At 45.5% G+C, this 25,300-nt stretch overlaps 1 protein-coding gene across 2 annotated transcripts in view; it reads left to right on the plus strand.

The window, feature by feature from the left end:
- BNIP3 (BCL2 interacting protein 3) overlaps positions 1-25,300 on the plus strand; it is a 409,172-nt gene that overhangs the window by 153,801 nt on the left and 230,071 nt on the right. For both annotated transcript variants that reach the window (XM_069611439.1, XM_069611438.1), the window contains exons 4-5: positions 15,700-15,806; positions 15,894-16,043. In XM_069611439.1, coding sequence (XP_069467540.1) covers positions 15,700-15,806; positions 15,894-16,043 — 257 coding nt within the window. The remainder of the gene's footprint in view (positions 1-15,699; positions 15,807-15,893; positions 16,044-25,300) is intronic.

A 25,300-nucleotide genomic window follows, 5' to 3' on the forward strand; every position in this document is an offset into this window, starting at 1 on the left:
CACAGGCGTGCCACTAATACTATCCCTAGTGTGACGTCCACTGTACCCAAGATCCCTCACCCGTCTAGGATCCTCAGATTGTTTTTTTCCGCCATACTGGTCGGAAGCATCTTGCGGAGTCCCCTGGCCTTAGCCATACTTTTGCTAATAATTGTAATTTATAATTCTTTGACATCCTTCCCCACCCCAACGTCGACCCTCGACGCTCGACGACGGCTGGAGAAGACATCGACCGTCGGCTGCTGCACGACGGATCTGGGCCTCGGAAGGCCGCTGGCCTCGGCCCGGGCCTGGTAGGCCGCTGGCCTCGGCCCTACAAGTAGGGAGAGTGGGGGGTGGTACATACTCTTCACTCTTGGTATATAGGTACACCTTATATATTTCCTACACTTACCAGCCCGCTGCCTCAAGGTGCGTATGGAGGGTACCCCTTTCCAATTCTGCCCCAAGTGCAACCGCAAATACTCTTGGGTCGACAGGCACACCACGTGCAATCTCTGCTTGCCGAGGGACCACCCTGAAGCGAACTGCAGAGCGTGTAGTAGGTTTAAACCTAAGACACTTAAGGACCGTTCGACAAAGCGTTGGGCCCACCACGCCAGGCAGGCGGCCATGGCAGCGGAGGGCGCCTTCAGCGATGGCAGCGACGCCGTACTTTCGGACGTCGAGGGCATTATGGCGTTGAAAGACTGCCGAGCGCAGGTCCCCGACCTCGGAAGGTCGTCCGGCAGGGCGGCTATGGGGAAGACCCCCGGCGACGCAAGCGCTACACACCCTACACACACTAAGCACACTAAGTCCAACCGAACCTCGACGACGTCGACTTCTCGGAAAGAGGCACAGATAGAACGGTCCGACTCGGTGTCCTCTGGGCGCTCTCGATCGAGATTGCCTCATGACGCAAGGCAATCATCCACTCTTGCCAAGAGTGCCTCGCTCCCTAGACTAACGGAAGTTCGATCGTCGGAGGACGAAGACGACTTCCACCCCCAGGCCGCGCTCCAAGAGACGGAGCCCGCAGTTAACACCAGCGAGGCCCCATGCTCGAAAAACAAAGATACCTCTCCCGATCCTCGACGCCAGGCGTCGAAAGTCTCCGGGGCCTCCAAGGGACAGGGAAAACTTTTTTCCACGCACGGGGAGGGGGGGAAACAGCGGAAAGCACTACCTGCACATTCCTCCACTCCTGTAAGACCATCCTTCCCCCCCTAAGCAGACAGACAAATACAAGTCTACTGATAGATCAACATCCAGCAAGGGTACCCTCGATAAGTCCCCTAAATTGCCTACTAAAGTCATCCCCTGTTCCAAAGAATGGTCCAGTGAAGACATAGACAGAGTCATGTCAAGGATGTCTTCCTTGGCTGATTTTTACGACAAGAATCCAGAGCATTTCCTCTCGTATGACCCACAGGGGGCCACACCCTCAGGTTCCTCTGATCCTATCCCCCTAAGTAAGAAGGCCCGGTTCGAAAGGCCTGAACCCTTCCAGGTGCAGCCTTACTCTACTCCATACTCTACTCCACACCCCAGGTTCCAAGGAGAGCCTTTCCCTGGGGGGGACCAGGAGTGTGAAATTATGGAGGAACAAACCGGGACGGAATACTGGAGAAGATGAGCAGGAAATTTACAGAGTAGATTCCCCGGTAGAGAACGAAGCCCCGGTTACCGACTCGCCAGTCGATAACCAGCCCCTCCTTAATGAGGTTCTCGCTCGCGCACCAGAACATTTTCACATCGACACCCACGGTGTACAGGAGGAAAGGGACTTCGCAGAAGAGTTGGTGGGAGAGAAGAGGCCGGTCGCTCAGACCATCCCTATCCTTAAATCCATCCAGCGAAGAATAGATCCGTCCCTGGTGAACCCAAACCTCACCAGAGCAGTCAACCCCAAGGTCGAAAAACTTTTCAGGGCAGCCCAGTCTGACCCTCTCTATATAAGAGGACATCTTAAACCAGACTCCTTAGTTGTTACCAACACTCGGAAGAGGGCTGGAACACCCTTGTCGTCGTCAGAAGCTCCTCCCGACAAGGAGAGCAAGAAACTTTACGGTTTTGGCAGGAAGGTAGTCTCAACGTCCGCCTACCAAGCAAGGATTGCTAACTCCACCACCCTGTTGGCCAGCTACAACTGCCATCAATGGGAAGAAGTCGCGGCACTCATAGCCTCTGCTCCTGAACCGTTAAAGGGCCAGTTGGCTCGGATCTCGGCAGAAGGGAGAGCCGTGTCTGGTTGCATATTGAAAGCAACTTTCGACGCCGCGGACAACGCTGGGAGATTGATAGCAGAGGTACTGTTATCAAAAGACATGCGTGGTCACGGCAGTCGGGGTTCAAAACAGAAACTCAGGCTTCATTAATAGACAAGCCGGTGGAACCCGATCTATTGTTTGGGAAAGCGGTTGAAGACGCACTGAAAAACGCCAAGGACGAATACGAAACACTGAAATCCCTTGGCCAACTAACCAACAAACCCCCTAACCAGAGGGGGAATAGTAATTTTCGCCGCCCACGCGGCCAAAATTCACACAGAGGCAACTATGCCCAGGGACAGGGTACACAGTGGAACAACAGCCAGCAGTCTACCCAGAGTTACGGCAGGGGTAACAAAAGAGGTCGTGGAAGAGGCAGAGGCAGCCCCAACAAGGGAGGCGGCACGCCTCCACCAAAGCAGTGACGCTCAGTTCAGGGTCCCTTCTCACGCAACCCCAGTAGGGGCACGCATTTCCAACTTCACCCAGGCTTGGGAAGGGATCACCTCAGACAGATGGGTGCTGTCAACAGTGTCCACAGGATATTGTATAGAACTACTGCAGCGTCCCCGGAACCATCCTTCACGACAAAGAGTACACTCCTTAGAACATCAGAAGATCCTTCTCGAGGAGATCTCCATTCTGCTAGAAAAGGACGCGATAGAACTCGTCCCAGGACACCAGGTAAACAAGGGTATCTATTCAACTTACTTCCTTGTGCCAAAGAAAGATTTGACAATGCGCCCAGTATTGGACTTACGGCCTGCCAACAAGTATGTCAAGCCCCAAAAATTCCGTATAACCACGCTACAAGGGGTAATCCCCCTCCTAAAAAAGGGGGATTACATGGCAACCTTGGATATGAAAGATGCTTATTTTCATATTTCCATGCTCCCGGCGCACAGAAAGTACTTGCGCTTCAAGGTGGACAGTCGCCACTACCAATTCAAGGTACTGCCCTTCAGGATAGCTTCAGCACCAAGGGTATTCACCAAGGTACTGGCGGTGGCAGCTGCACACCTACGCAGGGAGGCAATCCCAGTGTACCCTTATCTGGACGACTGGCTCATAACGGGGGAAACCCCAGGAATTTGCAGGACAAACATTCAAAGGACTATCGACCTCCTCCACGAATTATGCTTCTCAATCAACGAGAAGAAGTCAAGCCTAGTGCCAAGCACCTCAAAACAGTTCCTAGGAGCAATCCTAGATACTCAGAAAGGGTTGACCTTCCCTTCGGAACTGAGAATTCGGAATATACTACTGCAAATTCCACTTTATCAGCCCGGTCAACAAATAACGGTACGCAAAGCAATGCGGTTACTGGACATGATGGCGTCATGCATTTACCTGGTCCCCCACGCGCGCCTGCGCATGCGTCCCATGCAGGAATGGTTGGCGAAACAGTGGTCTCAGGCAAGTGGTCAGTGGGACGATCTAGTGGTCGTTTCGCCAACACTTATACAGAGCCTACACTGGTGGACAAGAGAGAATCTCGCAAAGGGAAAACCCTTTTACGATCCCGAAGTACAGGCAGTGGTGACTACAGATGCATGCCTGACGGGGTGGGGAGCTCACCTTCTCCACCACACAGCTCAGGGTCTCTGGTCTCACTCAGAAGCCAAGAACCACATCAACCTGCTAGAGCTTCTGGCAGTATTCAGAGCGCTTCAGGCGTTCGAGCCCCATCTACTAAACCTGTCGGTGCAGATCCGGACAGACAGCACGACAGCCATGTTCTACCTGAACAAGCAAGGAGGGACTCGTTCGCCAAATCTGTCCAAACTTGCCCAGAAAATCTGGATATGGGCACTCAGACGGAACATCTTCCTGTCATCACAACATGTTCCAGGGGAGCTCAATTCCCTAGCGGATGCTCTAAGCAGAGACTCCCTCCCAGAGGAACACGAATGGGTTCTTCACCTAGAGATCGTAGAAGAACTCTTCTCTCGGTGGGGTTTCCCCGCTATAGACTTATTCGCCACAAGCGAAAACAAACAATGCCCAGGATTTGCATCCAGGTTCCCCCAACCAGACTCCCAAGGGAACGCCCTGTGGATGAACTGGTCAGGGATGTTTGCGTACGCTTTTCCACCAACTCCTCTCATCAGGAAAGTGGTGAACAAGATGAACAAGGAATCGATAACGCTCATCCTAGTTGCTCCTATGTGGGTGAGGCAACCGTGGTTCCCACACCTACGCAGGATGGCGGTGTGCGAGCCCATCAAACTTCCAGCCTGGTACAACCTACTGTCCCAGCAACAAGGTCAAACAGTGCACCAACAACCCAACTCAATGAACCTGGCAGCATGGCTCCTGAGGTCATAGAGTTTGGACATCTCAATCTGCCACAGAGGTGTATGGACATCCTAAAGGAATCTAGGAAACCAAACACAAGACACTGTTAATTTGACAAGTGGAAGAGGTTCGTCATCTGGTGCCAGAGTAAACAAATCAACCCGGTTGATTGCACTCCTTCCAACATTGTGACATACATGCTCCACCTGCTGGATGCAGGATTGGTTTTTAACTCTCTGAAAGTACACCTGGCAGCCCTCTCGGCTTACACCACATCCCATAGCAAGGTGTCGTGGTGGAAAGTACCAGTAGTTAAAGCCTTCATGGAAGGAGTAAAGAGACTTCACCCTCCTATTTCTAACCCACCGCCAGGATGGGACCTTAATGTGGTGCTAGCTAAGCTCATGGGCCCCCCTTTCGAACCCATGCATAAAAGTAGTCTCAAACACCTGACTTATAAAACGGCCTTCTTAGTAGCCATTACCTCTATAAGAAGGGTCAGTGAAATTCAGGCTCTGTCAGTGCAGGATCCTTTCTTTACTATCCACAAAGACAAACTGGTTTTACGCGCACACCCTAGGTTTTCACCTAAATTTATATCAAAATTCCATGTAAACCAGTCCATCGAGCTTCCGGCTTTCTTCCAGAACCCGCAAAGCTCGGCTGAGGTGAAACTACACACCCTAGATTTGCGTAGGGCGGTCCTCTACTATGTAAATAAAACCAGACCGCTAAGGAAAACAGATCAACTGTTTGTCTCCGTAGCTACACGCAGAGAGGGAGATCGCGTCTCTAAAGGCGCTATCTCGAAGTGGATTATCAACTGTATACAGCTGTGTTACTCTCTTTCTGAAAAAACTCTGCCTTTTACGCCAAGGGCCCACTCTACTAGAGGCATTGGGGCCACTCTGGCTTTCATTGCAAATGTTCCCCTCGACACCATTTGCAAAGCAGCTACTTGGAGCTCTATTCACACTTTTACTCAGCATTACTGCATTGACACTCATTCCAAGACAGATACACAAGTGGGACAAGCGGTTCTAAGACACCTGTTTGCTCATGACCCTTCTCACATCCCACCTCCTTCTTCTGGTACTGCTCGCTAATCTATGCACAGCATGTGATCTAAGCAGATGCCACAAGCCTCAGAAGGGATACATTACTCACCGTAATCGTATTTCTGATGCTTGTATCTGCTTAGATTCACATGCGACCCACCCTTCCTCCCCTCCGAGGGAAGGCGCATGATTGCGTGTAGTCTTACCTTCTGTCTATCTGCTTGGATTATCTGTACTCACACTACTCCTCATGCTTCCTCATGTCAGAAAAAATACAATCTGAGGATCCTAGACGCGTGAGGAATCTTGGGTACAGTGGACGTCACACTAGGGATAGTATTACTGGCACGCCTGTGTCGACGCCCATTTTCGAGTTTCGAAAAACAAACTGTAATACTCCGCAGCTTCCACTAGATGTCGGCCTATGCACAGCATGTGAATCTAAGCAGATACAAGCATCAGAAATACGATTACTGTGAGTAATGTATCCCATATACATATATATATATATATATATATATATATATATATATATATACATCTTTATATATAAAATATGGGGTGACAATACAATTCAAAAATAAGTAAAGCAATTGAATTCACTTATAATAATGCAGAATAGAAAACACAGGAAAAATAACAGTTTTGGTTTGTAAACAGATAGTGTTTAGGTTAATATTTCCCCCTGCAAGTTCTGAAGGAACAAATGAGCAATCCTACACAGATGTAAGTAACCAGCAGATATTCAGGAATGAAAGATAATGTCTAGAGTATGAATACAATCTTCCCTCCCCAAACAAGAGAAAAAAAAACCTTTTTGGAAATTGACACTTTTAAAATGACAGGTGAAAGTGGCTTTATGAAACAAGACAAAAGGGTGCAAAAATGCTTAAATGGATGAAAATTCTTAGGAAAGCAACACTCAACAGGTCCTAAGACAGAGAAGCTACCATATAAACAACAGTACACACTTTAGATCAGAATGGGAATTAAGAAACACTTTGAATGGGAAAAAGACACATTTAAACTTTTGAAAACTGCAATTTGCGGCAAAATTTCACTGTGATTTGTGATAAAAAAAGGGTCAAATACACCGTTGAGGTTTTTAGTTGTGGATGTAGCTATGGGTCTTAGGTACCAGTGAGAGTTGACATTTTGTTTCTATCTATAAAATTGAAGCAGTTATGGAGGTTTTAGTAAAAGGCTTTTTGAAAAATAGGCCTGGGTATGGAAACAGAAATTCGTTTTTAAAAATGACAGATTGGTTTGATTACACTATTTTTATGACTATGAAAAAGAGAATGCCACCCAGGAATCTCCACAGTTACGTGGCCACCGTATCCCTTCACATGGTGGATACTCTATTTCTTTCTGGGATTTACTTCCGTTACTCAAAATCATGGTTTTGTAACACAGATGTGAGAAAATCAGTGCAAGAATGGTTCTAACAATAATAGGGTTCTGAAATTAAAGATGGGAATGGGTTGAGATTGGAATAAGACAATAAAAATATACTATGGGTCACTGTTCTTCCTATTGATACTTACAGTCCCTTGTGATTAAAATTGGACTGTCAGGGTTCTGGTGATTGGATCGAGGTCAGGTCTACCGGCAGCAGGGCACCTCTGGTGGGATTGGATCAGCAGTGCGGTTCTGGTCAATTTTGGACTGCACCTCAGACTGGATTTGGATGGGCCCTTCTGGTCACTGGACACGGTATGTAGCAGGATGCAAGTTTCAGCGGGAAAGCCTTAATGGTAGCAAGCCAGACTGAATCAGACTTAAATCCCCTCAAGTTTGGGATGTTTTAATTTGGGTCTAACTAGAAAGAGTTCAGCAATGCGAAGTCTGCATTCTGCAAAGTCTGGAGTCAGCTGCAAGGTGAAGAGTTCTGGACAAGATGAAGAAGTCAGGAACAAAGCGCAGCGCGGAAATCTGGATTTGTTCAGCAAGCAGTGTGTTATGTGTGGTGAAGTTCCTATATTTATCATACCAAGTGACCTCACCAAGTTTATGGTGTGGGCAGAATTTCAAAACACACCCCCACGGCTGTGAGTGGCCACAGGCACTTGCCTTGTTCTGGTTGGCAGTCAGAAAAGAGCTGTCATCTTTATGATGAGATTTAGGAACTCCCACATTGATTTTGGCCCAAAACTTAACTTTTGCGCAAGTGTACATTTCTAAAATTATGACCCCTAATAAAATAGGACATATACATTGTATATTTGATGGGTAATGTTCACATTCAATCCCCATCTGTCTGAGAGCTGCCTTCGTCATTCTATAGAATTTTATCAATTTTAATCAGAAAAGTCGGGACTAATAACCTCTAATTCAGTACAGATCTGGGCGATTATCACTGGATCATGTATATACAATCCTAGATTGGCAAAATGTAATCGTTTTGCTACAATCAAGGTTTTTCTGTAACTTTGGTTCCTTAGGTGGTACAGGGTCCATTAATGTCTTCAAAGCAAAGGCCTAACATTAGGTAAGCATCTACCAATTTTTAGATTTATCCTCCTTCAGGTTGCACAGTTAAAGAGTTTCAAATCTAATCACAAAAAAAAGGTTTGAACATCAAAAAGTTCCAGCAGTTTTTTTCTCATCCTTTGTAACTCCCCTTCACAGGCAACAACTGGCACAGTCCTTTGATCAGGGAGGTGTGTCCTCTTCCTGGAGAGGGAAGCTCCCCGTAGAGATCAGTAGGCAGCGTGCCATTGTGCTTGGCTCAGCCAAAGGCAAATGTCTAATGAGTCCATTGTGCTCCTTGTCAATATGCGAGAACCATTAAGTCTTCCTGTAGCAGTAGAGTGTCAATGTTTAAGTGTCAATCTTTCCCAGGCTGTCACTGTCAGGTCAGAATTAAGTATTTACTTGACTCCAATACTGGGTTGCTTTAAATCCACTTTACAGTTTTTTCATTTCACATATATAAAACAAGGGATTTGACCATTTACAAGAATTAAGCCCTTCACAAACATGCTTTAAATAGGCGATTTTTGCAATTGCTTCAGGAAAAAGAAACCCCTTTAAACTGGGTTTTTGCTGGACTGGTGTTTCGGAAAATACACTTCGAGTGGATTGTGTCCTCCAAAGTATTCTTCATCTTAGATGTTTTCCATCCAGCTTTGCTGCTCTTCGGAACATTTTTCGGCAGAGGGCGCCATGCGTCGATGTCATCGAGTCGATGGTCCCTCGAAGGCCTCCGTCGAGGGTGATGTCATCGGGTATATAAGTAGCACGCGGGGTGCCCGTTGGCCTCAGTTCTGTTTTTCCGCAGTATACGTTGCTTCGGAGATTCAGCGTGCCTCAAGTTCTGTGAAGAATAGTAAATGTCCTTGTCATTGACGCCGACCACGACCCTGAGATCGAGTTTCAAAAAGTGCACGTCGTGCGGTTCAAAAATGTCGATCACAGACCCGCACCGAGAGTGTTTGTGGTGCCTTGGAGAAGGCCACGACATGGAGGCCTGTACGAAGTGTCAGGCGATGACGGGGAAGGCCTTACGAGAAAGGAGGGGAAAACTACAGGTAGGTCACAAACCCGACCGTAAAGCATCTAACGTCGAGTCGAGGTCCCGTGAGGAGAAATCTCCTCGACGCGAAAGGCATCGGTCCAAGTCACGAAGTGATTCCCATTGCTCGTCGTCTTCGACGAAAAAATCGAAGAAACAACGCCACAGGTCCCCCTCCACCTCGTCCTCAGATGAGTCCCCAAAAAGGATGAGATGCCCCATGAAACATTCGTCCTCCGAAGAGTGGGAAGCATTCAGGGTGAAAATGATGGAGGTGTTTGAGAAAGCGAAGCCTTGGTCCTCGCCTTCTTCGGAAGCCGGCCGGGAGCATCATCGCTCGGACACTTGCGCGCCCTGGAGCCCGGGTGATCGAAAAAGGAAGGATAGAGAACCTTCCAGGACGCCGAGCGAAAAGGACCACTCGAGTCGAGTCGACCGCTCCAGGTCACCGACGCTGTCTGAGACCCAACGCACCTCGAAGGGCAAATCTTCGAAGAGCGCCTCGACGCCCTCGAAGCAGGCTCCGTCGACGACCACTATTTCATCGACGCCATCAACGCCTCTGTCGACGTCGACCCCGAAGACCTCGGCGCCGAAGGCTCCAGCCTAGCCAGGCCAGCCAGAAAAAGGGAAAGACAGGGTTACAATACCTGTAATACCCTCAGAACCCTGTGATATACATCTTCCTCCTACTCTCCCAGAGAAGGTTTTCATGCCTCTCCCTACGAAGGTGTTTTTCAAATCTTTGACCTCAATTTTTGAGGAACAGGAAAGATCTAATGTGGAGAATGTACCTTTTGGGCTAGAATATGGCACCACAAATGTCCCAGAATGCCTGATTTCAGAAGAAAGTAGAATGAGTGACTTGGTGGAACCATTACACAATATAAGTGGCATTGACACATCTCCTGAAAATGACTTTGGCAGACCAGAACCAGGAGAGCATGCTAGTCCATCATACCGTCAGTTAATGACAAAGGTAGTAGATTACTTGGGATGGGCTAGACCATCAGCCCAATTCATCCAGGATGATGTGACAGATATATTGGACCATGGTCTCACCGAAGACCCAGTACTACTCTTTCATGTAGCCCTGCAGAATAGGGTGGCCAAGAATTGGGAAACTCTGGATTCTATTCCTCCGGTAAATAAATCCCTCACCTCAAAATACCACCCTGCCAATAGTGACCCCGGCTATCTGTCCAAGCAGCCCACTCCCGGGAGTCTGGTCATACAGGCAGCCACAGCTTCTAACATACTTGCATACCCTTCTATCCCTCCAGACAGGGACGATAAGCGTGTGGATCGCTGGGCAGGGAAGGTATTTTCAGCTGGGAGTATGGCTTTAAAATCTGCCAACTCCACATGTGCCTTGGCAAAGTTTTCGTACACTCTGTGGGAGTGCATCACAATGGCGGCGGAGCACATACCAGAAGGGGAGGAAAGGGAAGAGTTCCTAGCCATCTTTAGAGATGGAAAGGAAGCCATGCAGGAATCCCTGCAATCTGGATTGGACACTGCAGATAGTGTAAGCAGGTCCATGGGCACTAACATGGTAATGCGCAGATTTGCATGGTTATGGAAGTCGGGCTTCGCACCGGACATACAGAACCGCCTTCTGAACATGCCCTTTGACGGGTCTCACCTTTTTGGCAGCAAGGCTGACGAGAGCCTTGAGAGGTTTCAGACCTCAAAAGTAACTGCCAAATCTTTAGGGGCTGCTATTAGGCAGCCTCAGCCTTTTTGGGCACCAGGACAATCGTGGGGGGGGGATGATCCTATCGTTACTACTCCTCATATGGAAAGGCGAGAGGAATGGCCAGTCAAAAGAGCCAGAGAAAGGCCACTCGCGGTGGATGAGCGAAAAAGTGCAAAGCGAGCTCCAGCTGCAGCCTCTGTGCCATCAGCGGCTGCAACAACCGCCACAAAACCACTTTGAGGACTTGCATCACAAAACACCTGTAGGAGGCAGGCTGTCACAGCATCTGCAAGAATGGCGAGCCATTACTTCAGATGTTTGGGCTCTAGAAATAATAGCCCAAGTTTACTGCCTTCCTTTTCTAACGCAACCTCAAAGCAATCCAACAGGGAGACACCCTTTGAAGTTTTCAGACCCGCTCCTACAGCAGGAAGTTCTAACCCTGCTGGAGAAAGGTGCTATAGAACCAGTACCTGCAGTGGAGAAGAACAAGGGATGGTACTCCCCGTATTTTTTGATTCCCAAAAAGGATGAAGGACTGAGACCCATCTTGGACTTAAGAAACTTGAACTAGTTCCTCAGAAAGGACAAGTTCAAGATGGTTACCCTTTCTCAGATCCTTCAGGCCCTTCAACTTCAGGACTGGTTGGTGTCATTGGACATCCAGGATGCTTATTTTCATCTGCCGATTCATCTAAAGCACAGAAAATACCTGAGGTTCGTAGTTGGCGACTCACACTATCAGTTTCGAGTCCTGCCATTCGGATTGACCTCCGCCCGAGGGTCTTCACCAAGTTAATGGTAGTGGTGGCAGCGCACCTCAGGAGAGGGGGGATTCACGTCTACCCCTACCAGGACGATTGGGTGATCAGGGCACGTTCTGCCGAACAAGCACTGGATCATCTGAAATTCACCTGCCACTTCCTCCACAGACTGGGCTTCTCCCTAAATTGAAGAAGTCTCAAATGACACCTTCCCAACAGCTCCAGTACATAGGAATTGTATTAGACACATCCTTGGGAAAGAGCTCGCCTCCCAAGTCGAGGGCTCAAGACATTATTCAGATGGTTTCCAAATTCCAAAATGCCCAAAATCTCAAGGCCTACGACTTCTTAAGGTTGCTCGGCCTCATGGCATCCTGCATCTTCCTGGCGCCAGAGGCACGTTTCAGGATGAGATCCCTTTAATGGACGCTAAAGACTCAGTGATCCCAGTTCTCAGGTCAAATGACGGATCTTCTCCAGATTCCGAACAAGGTTCGACAAGATCTTCTATGGTGGACTTGTATAGAGCACATCCTAAAAGGAGACCTTTTTTGGCAACCATGGCCAGAGATCACAGTAGTGACGGACGCCTCATGCATGGGGTGGGGAGCTCATGCCAACGATTTGACAATCAGCGGTCGTTGGTCTCCATCGGAGTCCAAACTACACATCAACCTTTTAGAGCTGAGAGCAATCAGACTAGTGCTGAAAGCTTTCCTGCCATCTGTCAGGGGAAATAATTTCCTGATAATGACAGACAACACAGTGGCCATGCATTATCTAAACAAAAGAGGAGGTGTAGGGTCACTACCTCTGTGCAGAGAGGCAATGCAGCTCTGGTATTGGACAATTCAGGAAGGAATCTCTTTAACGGTAGTTCATCTAGCCGGGAGAAGAATATGACTGCAGATGCTCTGAGCAGGCAGAGCATGGTGTCCCACAAATGGGAACTGGCTCAGGAAGTCATTCAAGAGATCTTCGCCCTTTGGGGAACCCCAAAAGTAGACCTATTTGCGACCGGAATCAACCGGAAGTGCGAAAGATATTGCTCAAGGGAATTTCCCCCGGGAGGAGCCCTGGGAGACGCGTTTGTGGTGGAGTGGAATTTCCCACTGTTGTACGTGTTCCCTCCAATTCCCGTCATTCCTCAGGTCATCAGGAGACAGACGGTTCGGGAACCGCATGGTCCTAATTGCCCCGGATTGGGACAGGACGTGGTACTCTAGACATGTCCATCTGTCCCCCAGTACTTCTTCCTCAGAGAGAGGACCTTCTCTCACAAATGGAGGGTCAGGTTCTCCATCCAGAGGTCAAAACTCTCAAACTTAACGCTTGGTATCTGAAAGGCTGAGATACAGGGATTGGGACCTTCCAGATGACGTCATGGAGGTGTTGCTTTCGGCAAGAAGGCCAGCAACAAAATCTCTATACCTCTGCCGTTAGAGGAAGTTTTGCAACTGGTGCAGAGAAAAGAATGTTGATCCTTTTCTATGTTCTATCCCGGTAGTACTGTCCTTCCTCTTGTCCCTAGCGCATAGAGGTCTAAATGTTGGTACCAATAAAGGTTATCTTGCAGCGCTTTCCTTCTTCAAGCGCTCGTCGGAAGAATGCTCCTATTTCAAAATTCCTTTGGTAGTGCAATTCTTAAAGGGACTTACTAACGTGTTTCCTCCTTACCCATTCCTAGTACCAATTTGGGATCTTAATATGGTTCTAAAATTCTTAATGTGTGCTCCTTTTGAGCCTATGCACACTTCTCCATTAAGATTACTGACATGGAAAACTTCTTTCCTAGTTGCTCTAACATCTGCAAGAAGAGTGAGCGAATTGCAGGCACTGTCTTCTGGACCACCCTATACTGTGTTCCATAAGGACAGAGTTGTGTTGAGGGTCAAACCCTCATTTTTACCTAAAGTAGTATCTGATTTTCATTTAAGTCAGAAAATTGTTTTACCGGCATTCTATCCTCCACCTCATCCTACTAAGGAGGAGGAAAGATTACACAGGTTGGATCCAAGAAGAGCTTTAAGCTTTTACATCTCTAGGCTTTCCAAGCTTAGAGTGGACAACCAACTGTTTATCGGCTACACCGGAAGCAAATTGGCTCAATCGGTGACAAAACAGACAATATCACACTGCATTGTGCTTTGCATTTCAGAATGCTACAGATTAGCACAAAAAGACCCACCAGAAGGATTAAGGGCTCATTCCACCAGAGGCATCGCCTCTTCGACAGCCCTTCAAAGAGGTGTTCCAATAAGGTCCATTTGTGAAGCAGCAACTTGGTCTTCACTGCACACCTTTTCAAAATTCTATAGTCTGGATGCTTCCCAGACTAAGGAGCTGAATTTTGGTAAAGCAGTACTATATTCAGCCATCTAAGGGCATTGAAAAATCTAACCCCTCCTCTGGAGAAATTATCCATATTGCTTTGGGAGTCTATCTAAGATGAGGAATACATTGGAGAACAATCCACTCGAAGAACAAGTTACTTTCCAACTGGTAACGTTCTCTCAATTGGATGTTTCTCCAACGTATTCCTCATCGCCCTCACAGCCTACCCCTCTGTAGATTTTTCCGGGTTATTACCAACTCAACTCTCGCAAGGCTGATACCTGTCTGCCGGCACAATCTATACAGTATTAAATCAAAGGTGAAAAGGGAAAAACAGAACTGAGGCCAACGGGTGCCGCGCGTGCTACTTGTATACCCAGTGACGTCACCCTCGACGGAGGCCTTCGAGGGACCATCGACTCGACGACTTCGACGCACGGCGCCCTCTGCCGAAAATGTTTCCGAAGAGCAGCAAAGCTGGATGGAATACATCTAAGATGAGGAATATGTTGGAGGAACATCCATTCGATTGAACGTTACCAGTTGGTAAGCAACTTGTTCTTCTTAGCTGCTGTAGTCAGTGAAGCCCGGTTTATTTCTGAGCCACCTCGAGAATCTGTGATTTCAGCACCCCTTTCCTTTCAATAGTTCACTGTGAAAATGACTGAATTTAGTGCCAAAACAGCACTTAGAATGTTGCAATTGATTAGGAAAACTGGATTTTAAAGGCATTTTTGGATTTTAGCCCTTCTGTGGCCTTGCTTCATGTGACCGGGGACAGCACCCCTGACATTCTCCTGCAGAGAGTTTTGTTTTGACGTCAACTTTGACTTTGTGTGGCAACGTGTGCAGCCTTTTGTGATTTATGAACCATGCGCATATTTGGTGCTCACAGGGTTTAGCACATCCATATTTGGCAGTTTCCTTTCCCCCATTGGCAAAGGGGTGTAGTGGGGCACGCACTGGCCTGGTTAAAAATATCCCACAAATGGTGAGTTCCTGGAATTTACCTCTTTGGTTGCTGATAAAAGATTTTCCCAACCTTTTTTTAACCAGCACCTGTTGCTTTAAGAACTTACATCCTTTCCTCAATATTGCTAGTGGGGCTTCTGATTTTAGATTTTAGTTCAAGTAAGAAAGCCTAGAAAAATTGGGGGGGTCATTTTGCAACAGAGGTTGGCCCCATACCAACAAGTATTGCACCTGTGGGGCTGTCAGAGATCCCACCTCAGCCTTTCACCCCCCTGACAGGGTCATAGCCCTGACCCTGTCGCAACAAGCGCAAAGCTTGTGGGTAGAAATATCCTGAATATCTGTGTCCATCCAGGCCATTTTGCTTTTGCTTCTGAGCTGCCATTCCGTAACTGGGGCATTCATGCTGACCACAAACGAAGAAATAGATGTGGAGGTCTTGAACATTTTTTGGGAGTTGTTTGTATTTGGTCCTATTCATAGGCTCACTACCTCAAGGTAGCGACATTTGAGATTTGTATCCCCCACCACCATTTTTCCCTTAATTCTTAGATAAAAACGATTTAAGAAAGGCTCTGAGAGAGGTCCGATTGTGTTGCGATGACTCTGGGGGAATGCATGGCAAAGGGGTTTTGTTTTCTTCTGATTAGGAAATTCTGTTGTTGCCATTTTTGTTATTAACGTTGCATAAAAGCATTGCATTCTGGAGATTTGTTTCAGTTTTTTTTATATAAAGACAGATCATGTGAAATTAAATGTATGCAATTACTGTTACTTTACAATGTAAAACATTGTATCTTTTTAGTCAGAAGAAGATTTTATTGATAGAAAGAAAGAACTTGAAAACATATTGAACAAAAACTCTGACTGGATTTGGGATTGGTCCAGCAGACCAGAAAACAACCCACCCAAGTAAGTCCATTGTACACACAAGGTTATTTGGAGCTACTTCTACATTTTGACATTGAAGTATAAAAACCTTCTTTCTTTTTCTGATAGGGAATTTCTCTTTAAACATCCAAAACATGCCCCTGCGCTCAGTATGAGAAACACAAGTGTTATGAAGAAGGGAGGTATCTTCTCAGCAGAATTTCTGAAAGTGTTCCTTCCATCTCTGCTTCTTTCTCACTTGCTTGCAATTGGATTGGGGTAAGTTGACATGATTATATTTTAATGCAAATCTAATAACATACACTTCCATGCTTTTTTTAATGGTATTGAAACTGTAAACTCTTTTTATAAAACCTATTTTCAGCAAACCTAATTTTTACTCAAAAACCTTAGCAAAGAAAATTTGAAATATTGTTGGGGCATTTTTTGATATCAATTCTTTCTATGATGTTTACTATGTTGATTGTCCCTCTGTGTAATCTCAATGTAAACACACATCTCAGAAAGTTGGAGCAATAGAAGTTGCACTGGTGCAGACACCAGGCTCTGGGCTAACAGCACTCAATTTATTGCAAAAACACCCAATTGTTCCCAGCTTTGATACTACATAAAAAGGGGATGGGGATCATGAAGAGAGAATAGAAAACAATACAATTTTACACTGATAGCACCATATCACACAGAACTGCAATAAAGTCTGTCCAGATTTGAAATTTCCACTTACTTAATTTACTTTGAAATTACAAATCTCCCCCACTCCCCCTAAAAGACTATCTAGAGAATTTGACTAGGAGGTGATCTGTTCTTTTAATCTGGTTCTGGGTCTTCACTAGTAAGGCAGCCTGGTGGAACGTTATCCCCGTGATCTCCAGTGGTGCACAGAGAAATCCCCAAACCATTATTTTATAGAGGTTATCACATAGTGCTTTACAGACCTGGTCTCAACTACAAGATCATTTTACATAGCACTTGAGAGTAAATTACCCTTCAAGACGTGCTTCTTTACATTGCTAAATCAAAATCTCAAACCATAGTAAATGTGGTGCTAGTGAAAGGAAAAGGAGGGTTTACATGGGTGGAGGATACCGAGGAGGGCTGCATCCTTCTGGGCTCCTATCCTAGATGACACATTGAAGGATCATCATTTCTAAGGGAAATTGTTGAAGAGTGGGCCTTCTTGGGCCTTTAATGGGTGGCAAGGGGCAGAATCTAAAATCTCTGCTCTGTACCATTGAACTACAGTGAGCCTTACTCCTCCAACCCATCAATTCCTACAAGGGTCATGCAAACAATAACACCTGCATGATCCAACACATTGTTCACAGACACTGAAGGCTTTATCAACAAACGGACACTCACAAACATGTCTTCATGCACATACTTGCATGCTCTTCTTAAGAAATCATGGGTGTATTTATTTATTTCATTTTTTTTTATAACGTGCCTAATACCATATATGAGTTCCGTTTCTAAGCGCCGATCAGGGATTTGAATCTGTTACTCTGCGTGGTCTTGCTTCCAAGACCAGCGCGTTGCCCCGTGCTATCCTCCATTTAAGCAGCCATTTAATGAGTTCATTGTAAATATAATTCATACAACTTTTAACACACACCAATTCATTATAATCATTATAAGCAAAGTGTGAACACAATACAATAAAAATAAAGTGATTAGACCATCCTAGCTAATCATTGATGTCTACAATCCTTTTATGGTGTGTATATGCATCGCAGTAAGAACGAAACCTTTAAATCACCAGAAAGTCACAGGATTGCCATCTTTCAAAAAGGACAGGTACGTTGGAGAACATTGCCCAAGACTCAAATTTGGTCATAGGTACAAGCAATATTTTTTCCTTGGTACCAAGTGCCAATTACAGAAAAAAGCATGTGTATGTTTAGAGTTTTCACAATTACATAAAATAATAGAATGTTTAACCCACATTTTGCTATTGGCCACCAAAGGCAACTAACTGATAGTCATATTTTTTCAATAAGAATCCGTGTCTGTTTATTTCATACACAATCCAGATGACGGAAACTTTTTGGATAAGGAGTCATGACAGAGAACCATTTGGCTACTGAGCATTTTCTCTGTGCAGATAGAATTTATCATCATTATTCTGGGATTTAGCAAAGGGGATTTTCTACTTGGCTTGAAAGCCCAAGAATAGTTGCCTAGAGAAACAAACTTTTAATATCCTTTACAGACGCAATCCATATAGAGATGAAAGCATTATCCATAGATAACAAATCTGTTAAAATTAAATGGTTCAAGCATGCTCATACATTTGAACAAATCACAACCCACAAACGAACCAGGGCTAATTGTAGTTTCCCTATTGAGTTTTAATCAGGAGTTTGAGGCACAGAAGTTGATCTGGTGGGGAGACCCTCACTTTCAGGAGTAAAAAGCATAGGCTCTGCTTTGGACATATTATCCAAATTAGAGGGGGCCCACACATCACCAGCATACCACATCTACCCTAAAGATATTTCCTCAGAAACCTTTAAAGCTTGAGTAAATGCATTACCACTGAATGTCACCGAGAAAGTAAAAAAACCTCTGTTCGATGGTTGCATCTGACAAGTTGCTTTCCTTACGTGAGGTTTCCATATATTTTTACATGGAAATTAAACACAGAGATAATGGAATGTTGTTATGGGAGAACGCTCTTCTCATTCTAGATGACATTTACTAATTCTTTTCTGGTCGCGTTGGTACGATCTCATGTGAGATTTCTTTATTTTAACTTATATTTTCTTCTGCCTCGGAAAGTCATTGTAACCATTTAATTGCTTTTATGAGGCAATTGGCAATTCGCATACGGCTTGTTACAATGTCGCTGTCATCCTATGCCCAGCAGGAAATACATCTGTCTGAAAGTACTGGGTGTCAGGAATAAGATTAAGTGGTTATCTAGTCCCTTCAGACTAAGATTAAAAAGAAGGGGGCCACAATGTACCCCTGCCTTATACCTTTAGTAATTGGGAACGTATTAGAAAGTTCACTCTTCTTCCATACGTGACAGAAGCTACAGTACCTGTCTAAAGTTGCATTATTGAGTCTAAAATCTCAAAATAAATGCTCACCCGAGTTGGAAATTTCAACAGCAGGAAACGTGTATTAAAAGCAGTTGATAAGTCTATGAAGTCCATATAGATATTAAATCTTTTGGCCTCATAGTATTTATCAACAATTAAAGCTAAATTCAGGAACGGCTCAGCCATACCTAACCCTTGTCTGAATGCTAACTGGATGAGAGCGAGAATTTGTATTGTATTTATCGTGTTTATAAAGTGCTTTAATCCAAAATGCTGTACATTATAACAAAAAGATGCATAGAAATTTATAACAGTAGAAGCAATTTACAAAACATGAATCAAGCCAATAAAACAGTAAGTAGAGCAATTAACCTGTGAGGGAAGGAGGGGGTGAGGAAGGGAAAGGAGGAGGGGTAGAAAGGGTATTAGGGTGAACATGTAAGGAAGGGGAGGTCAGGGTAAGGGGGAAAGGAGTGAGGGAAGGGAGAGAAGAATGAGAGGGGAGTATAGGGTATCGGGGAGGGGAATGGAGGAGAGATTTCAAGGAAGCACGGAATGAGGAAAATGTGGGGATGGAGCGGATAAAGAGGTAAGGAGTTCCAGTACAGGGGGCTAAGAGCTGAAAAGAGCACAAACGGGAGGAGGCACATGAGGAAGGTGGGACAGTGAGAAGGAAGAGATCAGCAGAACAAAGGGAGCGGGAAGGGGTGTCGAAAGAGAGGAGAGATGAGGGAAAGCGAGGTCATGAAGAGATTTAAAGATGAGACAGAGGAAATGAAATTTAAGTTGGGAGTGAAAGGGAATTGTCTAGCCAGTTCACCAACCTCTGAGAGAGAAATCTACCCAGCAGTTCTAATAAGATGTTACTTAATGCTTTGGGCTGATAGCAAAAATGGGTACTATAGATGATTGAAGCCAGGTGGGGTTTAAGGATGTTGTCACTAGAACCCCCAGCAGTAAATTGGTTAACAGAAAGGCCTGCATACAAGATGTATTCTGGTCCCCTGGTACCAGTCAGTGGCAAGGAGCTTCTAAGTGTTTTTCTTATTTATTATCTTAAGCTCTTACAGTGTTCTCTCTATAAGTAACACAGGTGTCGTGTCATGACTGCTAGCTGGCCAGTGGGTCTTTAAGAACAGGAGAGTGTGTTTGGCACTGCTATAGCCGTTCTCGAGACATGAATGACAAGATATAGATTTCCTAGCCATTTTGTCATTTAGCATAAGGTTACATATAACAATATTAAGGTAATCAACAGCTGGAATCGTATTAGAAAGCTCACTAGCAGGTGATATATATGTATCTTCTTATGTGTTAGCTCTCATACTCGCTTCCTTTAATAGTGTGTCTGCTTTCGCTGTGTATACCATTTTAGCCTTCTTTGGTCATTATAACATGTAATAACTTTAAGAGGTACATTAAAGGTGGAAATCGTAGGTCATGAAGCACTTAAAGTCATGTGTGAAGGTAAATGATCACTTTCGGCCTTGGTTATGACTTGAAACCCCAAAATGTGCTTCCAGTCAGCTAATTAATACAAAATGTGAAGTTGATTGGGGATAATCCTGTTCATATAAAGATAGCTCAGGGGCAGCTTGGAAGCAAGACAACGCAGTGCAACACAGGTTTGAATCCTGATCCCATACTTAGAAATGATGCTCTGATATTAAGCGCGTTATCAAAGAACAATTATAATTACTGTTAGGGAGAATTCTCTGTTTAGGCTGAATCTCTTAACCTAGTGAGTCCCCCAGCAGCTTTGCTGGATTTTTGGGGTTTATTTTCTTCTCCTGCCAAGAGTGAGACTCTTTTACCCTCACTCTTGGACATGACTTGAGTGTTTCTGTGACTTGCTATGTGCTTATGGGCTAGGGGGTATTTTTTCCCCATAGGCTATCATTGGTTTTTGAATGTGTGTTACACAGCACCCTCAGTGCAGTAACACAGGGGTGTCATAGAGACCCCCAAACATAGACTCCACACCCTGGGACTGACTACTGTCTCCCTGGGTCTGTAAAGTCACCATTGACTTTACTAGTCTTAACTTAGGAACTTAACCAGTACAAACCATCTTACTGTGGAAGTACTGGTAGGGGCAATTAGATTGCCCCTGGGTCTGTTGTCGAGGGGGTACTGTGCCGTCCCCCCTCGCCGAGTTCTGGCTGGTGGCAGTGGATACCACGGAAATATTCCACCGGAATATTTCCCAATGGGATTTCCCATTGTTTTTAATGCACCACTTTTTGGTGCAATGTTAAAGATACCGCCGGTTTATTTATTTAATATAAATTCACCGGTTGGGATTTTTTGCCAGAACTCGCCGCCAAAATGGCGTCTAGGTTCACTTCAGTAATCCTGAACCCGAGTCGAGCCTTTGTTCCACTTTTGGCGGGCTTCTGCACAGAAGCCCTCCACAGTGGTGCCATTCTGTCTGGGTACCACAGGGGGTGTGGGTGGGGGTTTAGGCACCCTGGACTGAGTTGCCTTGCCAACTCATGTCGCACTCTGGTGTGATTGGCCCAACTGGTGAGCCACCCCGCTCACCACTTAGCACGTTTGAGTGACAGCTAGGCTGTATGAATGGGGGTTTGCTGCATAAAAGCAGGGTTTTTGGGACTGGTTCTTCAGAAGTCGCCACAGGACCTAAGAAGCCGAAGAGGGAGAAGCTGAGCCGACCTGCCAAGACGACACCATCGGTGGAGCCCTACGGAACCGTCTCACCACTTTTTCCGACGACAGAGGAGATCTCCCGCCGGAGAGTCTTCTTCCCTTAACTGGTGGGGACAACCAGTTGCTGCCTTCTTTTTGCCGTCCCGAAGCATCTTGTGGCCGCCTTGCCTGTGCCAAGCACCCCGGCAACCGGGATACCACTTTTTACCTCAACCGCGAAAGAGGGGTAAAATCCTTTGTGACCGGAAAACTCCACGGCTGGTCTCATCCCTGGTAGTGCAACGACCTTCAGCTTTCCTCCACGTCGAGATCACCTCTTCCTCTGGACGACGCCGCGACTTGCACCCACTACCAGGAACAACTACCACCGCTGGAGGATCCTTTCCACTTTTAAAGGTACTGTGTTCCGCCCGGCTTCCCTTGCCACCGATTGTACGGGGTAGATTTAGCCCTCGGCTCTCGAACCTGGGTAAGCCTGGGACACCCTAAATAAACCTTTTCTAAACTCAGTAAAACCTTTTCTACTCGCCTGCAAAGACTTGTGACATTGTGTGATCTTGGGCATATTTTCGCCTGGCTCTCTCTAAAGCGGGCCTCGAACCGATTCTCCTTGTTCCACAATTGATTGCCTTTTCTAACCTTATGTGAAAAGTGTTTTACCTTGCTGCTTTCATTACTTCTGTTTTTCCCTCCCTTTTTCAATAACTTGTTGGAGTGCCATCTGACGTTAAGCGCTCACCTCTGTTTGGAAATAAGTGGTGTTAACTTAGACTTGTCCAACAAATGACTAGGGATGTACATATAAGTAATAGTGACTGTGTTTTGACTTACTTACCTTTTTCTGTGCTAGTGTAATTTATGAGTGTGCCTTTAAAATAAATAAGTATATACTTTTACACCTAGCTCTGGTCAGTGTTTGCTTGTACTTCTGTGCCTCTGTACCTATCCTGTATCCTCTATATACTGCCTAACTCTTCTTGAGGGAAGTCGGACGGCTCAGCCACAGCTACCACAGTAAATCTGTGTGGTACAGACTGCTACCAAGTGGGTTTACTGCCAACACCTGTAGTCTTAAATCTTTTGCAGTGGTCCCAGAGGGAACTGCACAGGTTTCTGCCTAACAATTACACTTGGCATTTATTTGAGGAGTGACAACAAAGCTATTAATAATTTACAATTTGTGATCTCTAAAAAGTTCTGCTAGCATTTTCTTCTGAGAGTTAACAAAATGTGAGGTAGAGTTCTGTCATAAACCTGACAACTTCGTCACTGGTTCCCTAGAAGGAAGCCTCTCTTATGTGGCCAGAGAAGGGCAGTATCTACCTGTCCTGGGAGAGGACAAGCTCCAGGGAAATAGGAAAAGACAACCCTACATTCATCACTTTTTGTAATCGCCATTAGCCTTTGTAACACTCCTACATGGTGTATTGTAATATAGACTCTGGCTTTGCAGGTTTTCATAGCCCAGAAGCTCACGTATCCCCCCCAGCCACCCCAACCCTTTTTGGAACTGAGACGAGGAAGAGGGAGGGAGTAATGAGGAAAGACTAGACAAAGGAAGCCAACGCTGCGATCCAGTCAATGGAAGCTCCACAGAAAGCCCTGGAGATATAAAAGGAACACAGGTGAACTGAATAGAGAACCAGAGAACCAGAAATTGGAGAGGCACCTGCCTGGTACGGACATATAGACGCTGTGAAGGATGCAGAGAGCGAGCAGACAGCAAAGTGCAATGCAGAGGCCAGCAGGCACAGTGGACCGAGGAACCAGATGAGAGAAGTTCACCGCTGTTCTATCACACACAGCAGGAGCTGCCGCGCACCTAGGAAGGCAAAGCAGGAGGTGAACAGCTCAAAAGGTGCACTGGCAGTAAATTGACAAGAGCGCAGACGCTGATGTAACAGGAGCGCCGAAAACGCAAAACACATGCTGGTAAGCCCAGGGAGAGTGAACAGGTTACTGAGGCGCTTCTGGGTGAATGCTGTGTTCCGCGTACTACGTGAGAAAGTCTAAGTGAAGACTGTGCAACCATTACTGATACAAACATTGTTGATGAGAGAAAGAGCCTAAGCAAAGGCTGAGCAATTATTACTGATACGAACATTAATGACGGAAAGAGCCTAAGTAAAGGGTTTGCCAATATTACTTAGGCAATAAGCCCAGAGACTATGGGCTATTACTGCATAAGGTAATGCCCCCGGGCCCCATAGTTACACGTAGTCCCTTCTCCCTTTCCATGCCAGCTAGTCGCGGGAAGACCGCCGGACGCTCCGCAGAGCTCAGAGCCTTCTAGAGCAGGTAAGGCCCGAGCGAAGGCCAATGAGCTTGCGTTATACAAGCTCATTGACCCTCGCTGGGTACTAATGATACAAACATTATTGAGAGAGAAAGCCCAAATAAAGGCAGTGCAAACATTTCTGATACGACGAACATTGTCAAGAGAAAGAGCCTAAGTAAAGGCAGTGGAGCTATTACAAGTGTGAATATTGGTAAGAGAAAAAGCCTAGGCAAAGTCTGTGGAACTATTGTAGAACTGAACGTTAATGAAAGCAAGAGCCTAAATGAAGGCAGTGGAATTAATAAGAAATTGTCGCTGACCAGATAATGGAGATGGATTGTAAGCTGGTTGAAAGAGAAAGTGAACAAGAAACGGTGAAGCCCTGGCAGGTGAGTGAATCGGGCAAACAGTGAGTCTGGGACTCACACCCAAGCAAGAAAGTGACAATACCCTGGCATCGAGTAAACCGGGGTAAGAAGAAAGAGTGATAAGAAGGGAAGGTCCATACCCCTTTTCAGGAACAAGACAGAATACCCTGGCATGAGAGTATACAAGGGAAAGGAAGACGAATAAAGAAAGCAAAGGGGTCTAAACCCCATTGATGAAAGTGTCTAACAGAAAAGGGACGATTCATCGCCCTTTAAAGACTCTGTTGTGAACTATATTGTGATTCAAAGGAACTGTGTTTGGATGCAAGAAAACTGTGTGCTTTTGAAGGAAACTCAAGGGAAGAGTTTTCCCCCTTGAACAAAGTTGTAACTGTGGTGAAACCATATACGAACAGCTGAAAGGAGAAGAGATAGTGTGAATTCAAAACCTGTAAAGCATTGGCAAATTACACATGAACCAGGGGCAAAGAGGAAACACCATTCTTTTGTTGGTGAATAGCAATACATACATCAGTGGCAGACATACTGGAGGAGTGAAAAGGGGAGGAATCTTTCTCCTGAATATTGTGACTTTAATTTGAAGAGAAACAGAAAATCTCTGGAGAACCTGCCGAAACATAGGGGAAGGGAAAAAGTCCCTTTCTCCTGGTGAAACTTTACTTCTTTTCTTTGACAAACTTGAGTAATTTATGTTTGGAACTTTACTGACATTTGCATTTACATATTGTATTTAGTTTAGCAGGACAGCGGCTGCTTTATTTTATTAACATCCTGACAAAGACGAGAGATCAGATTCCTCCAAACCTTTTTTTCTTTTATGATAAACTAGCAGAAGTGCCAGTTCTCCAAACGGGTTCTGTAGACAGACATGATAACTGTAACCCTTCAAATAATTCTGGGTTTGACCAGGATTCGGTTTATTGTATAGAAGAAAATGAGAAATGCAAGATATATTGAAATGAAATTTGAAATGCAATGCTTACTATAATTTAAACCGTGAGAAGAAAAATGTATAAAACCTGTGTGCACTTATATATACCATTTGCTGTTCTTGGTGTTTGCATGCCAACTGGGTATGAATTATAAATATGTGTGTTTCCATTTTGTGCGTGCGATCACATTTTGTTTCTTTTT

The sequence above is a fragment of the Ambystoma mexicanum genome, chromosome 8, assembly GCF_040938575.1.
Source record: "Ambystoma mexicanum isolate Mex_15411 chromosome 8, UKY_AmexF1_1, whole genome shotgun sequence".
NCBI classification, from domain to species: Eukaryota; Metazoa; Chordata; class Amphibia; order Caudata; family Ambystomatidae; genus Ambystoma; species Ambystoma mexicanum.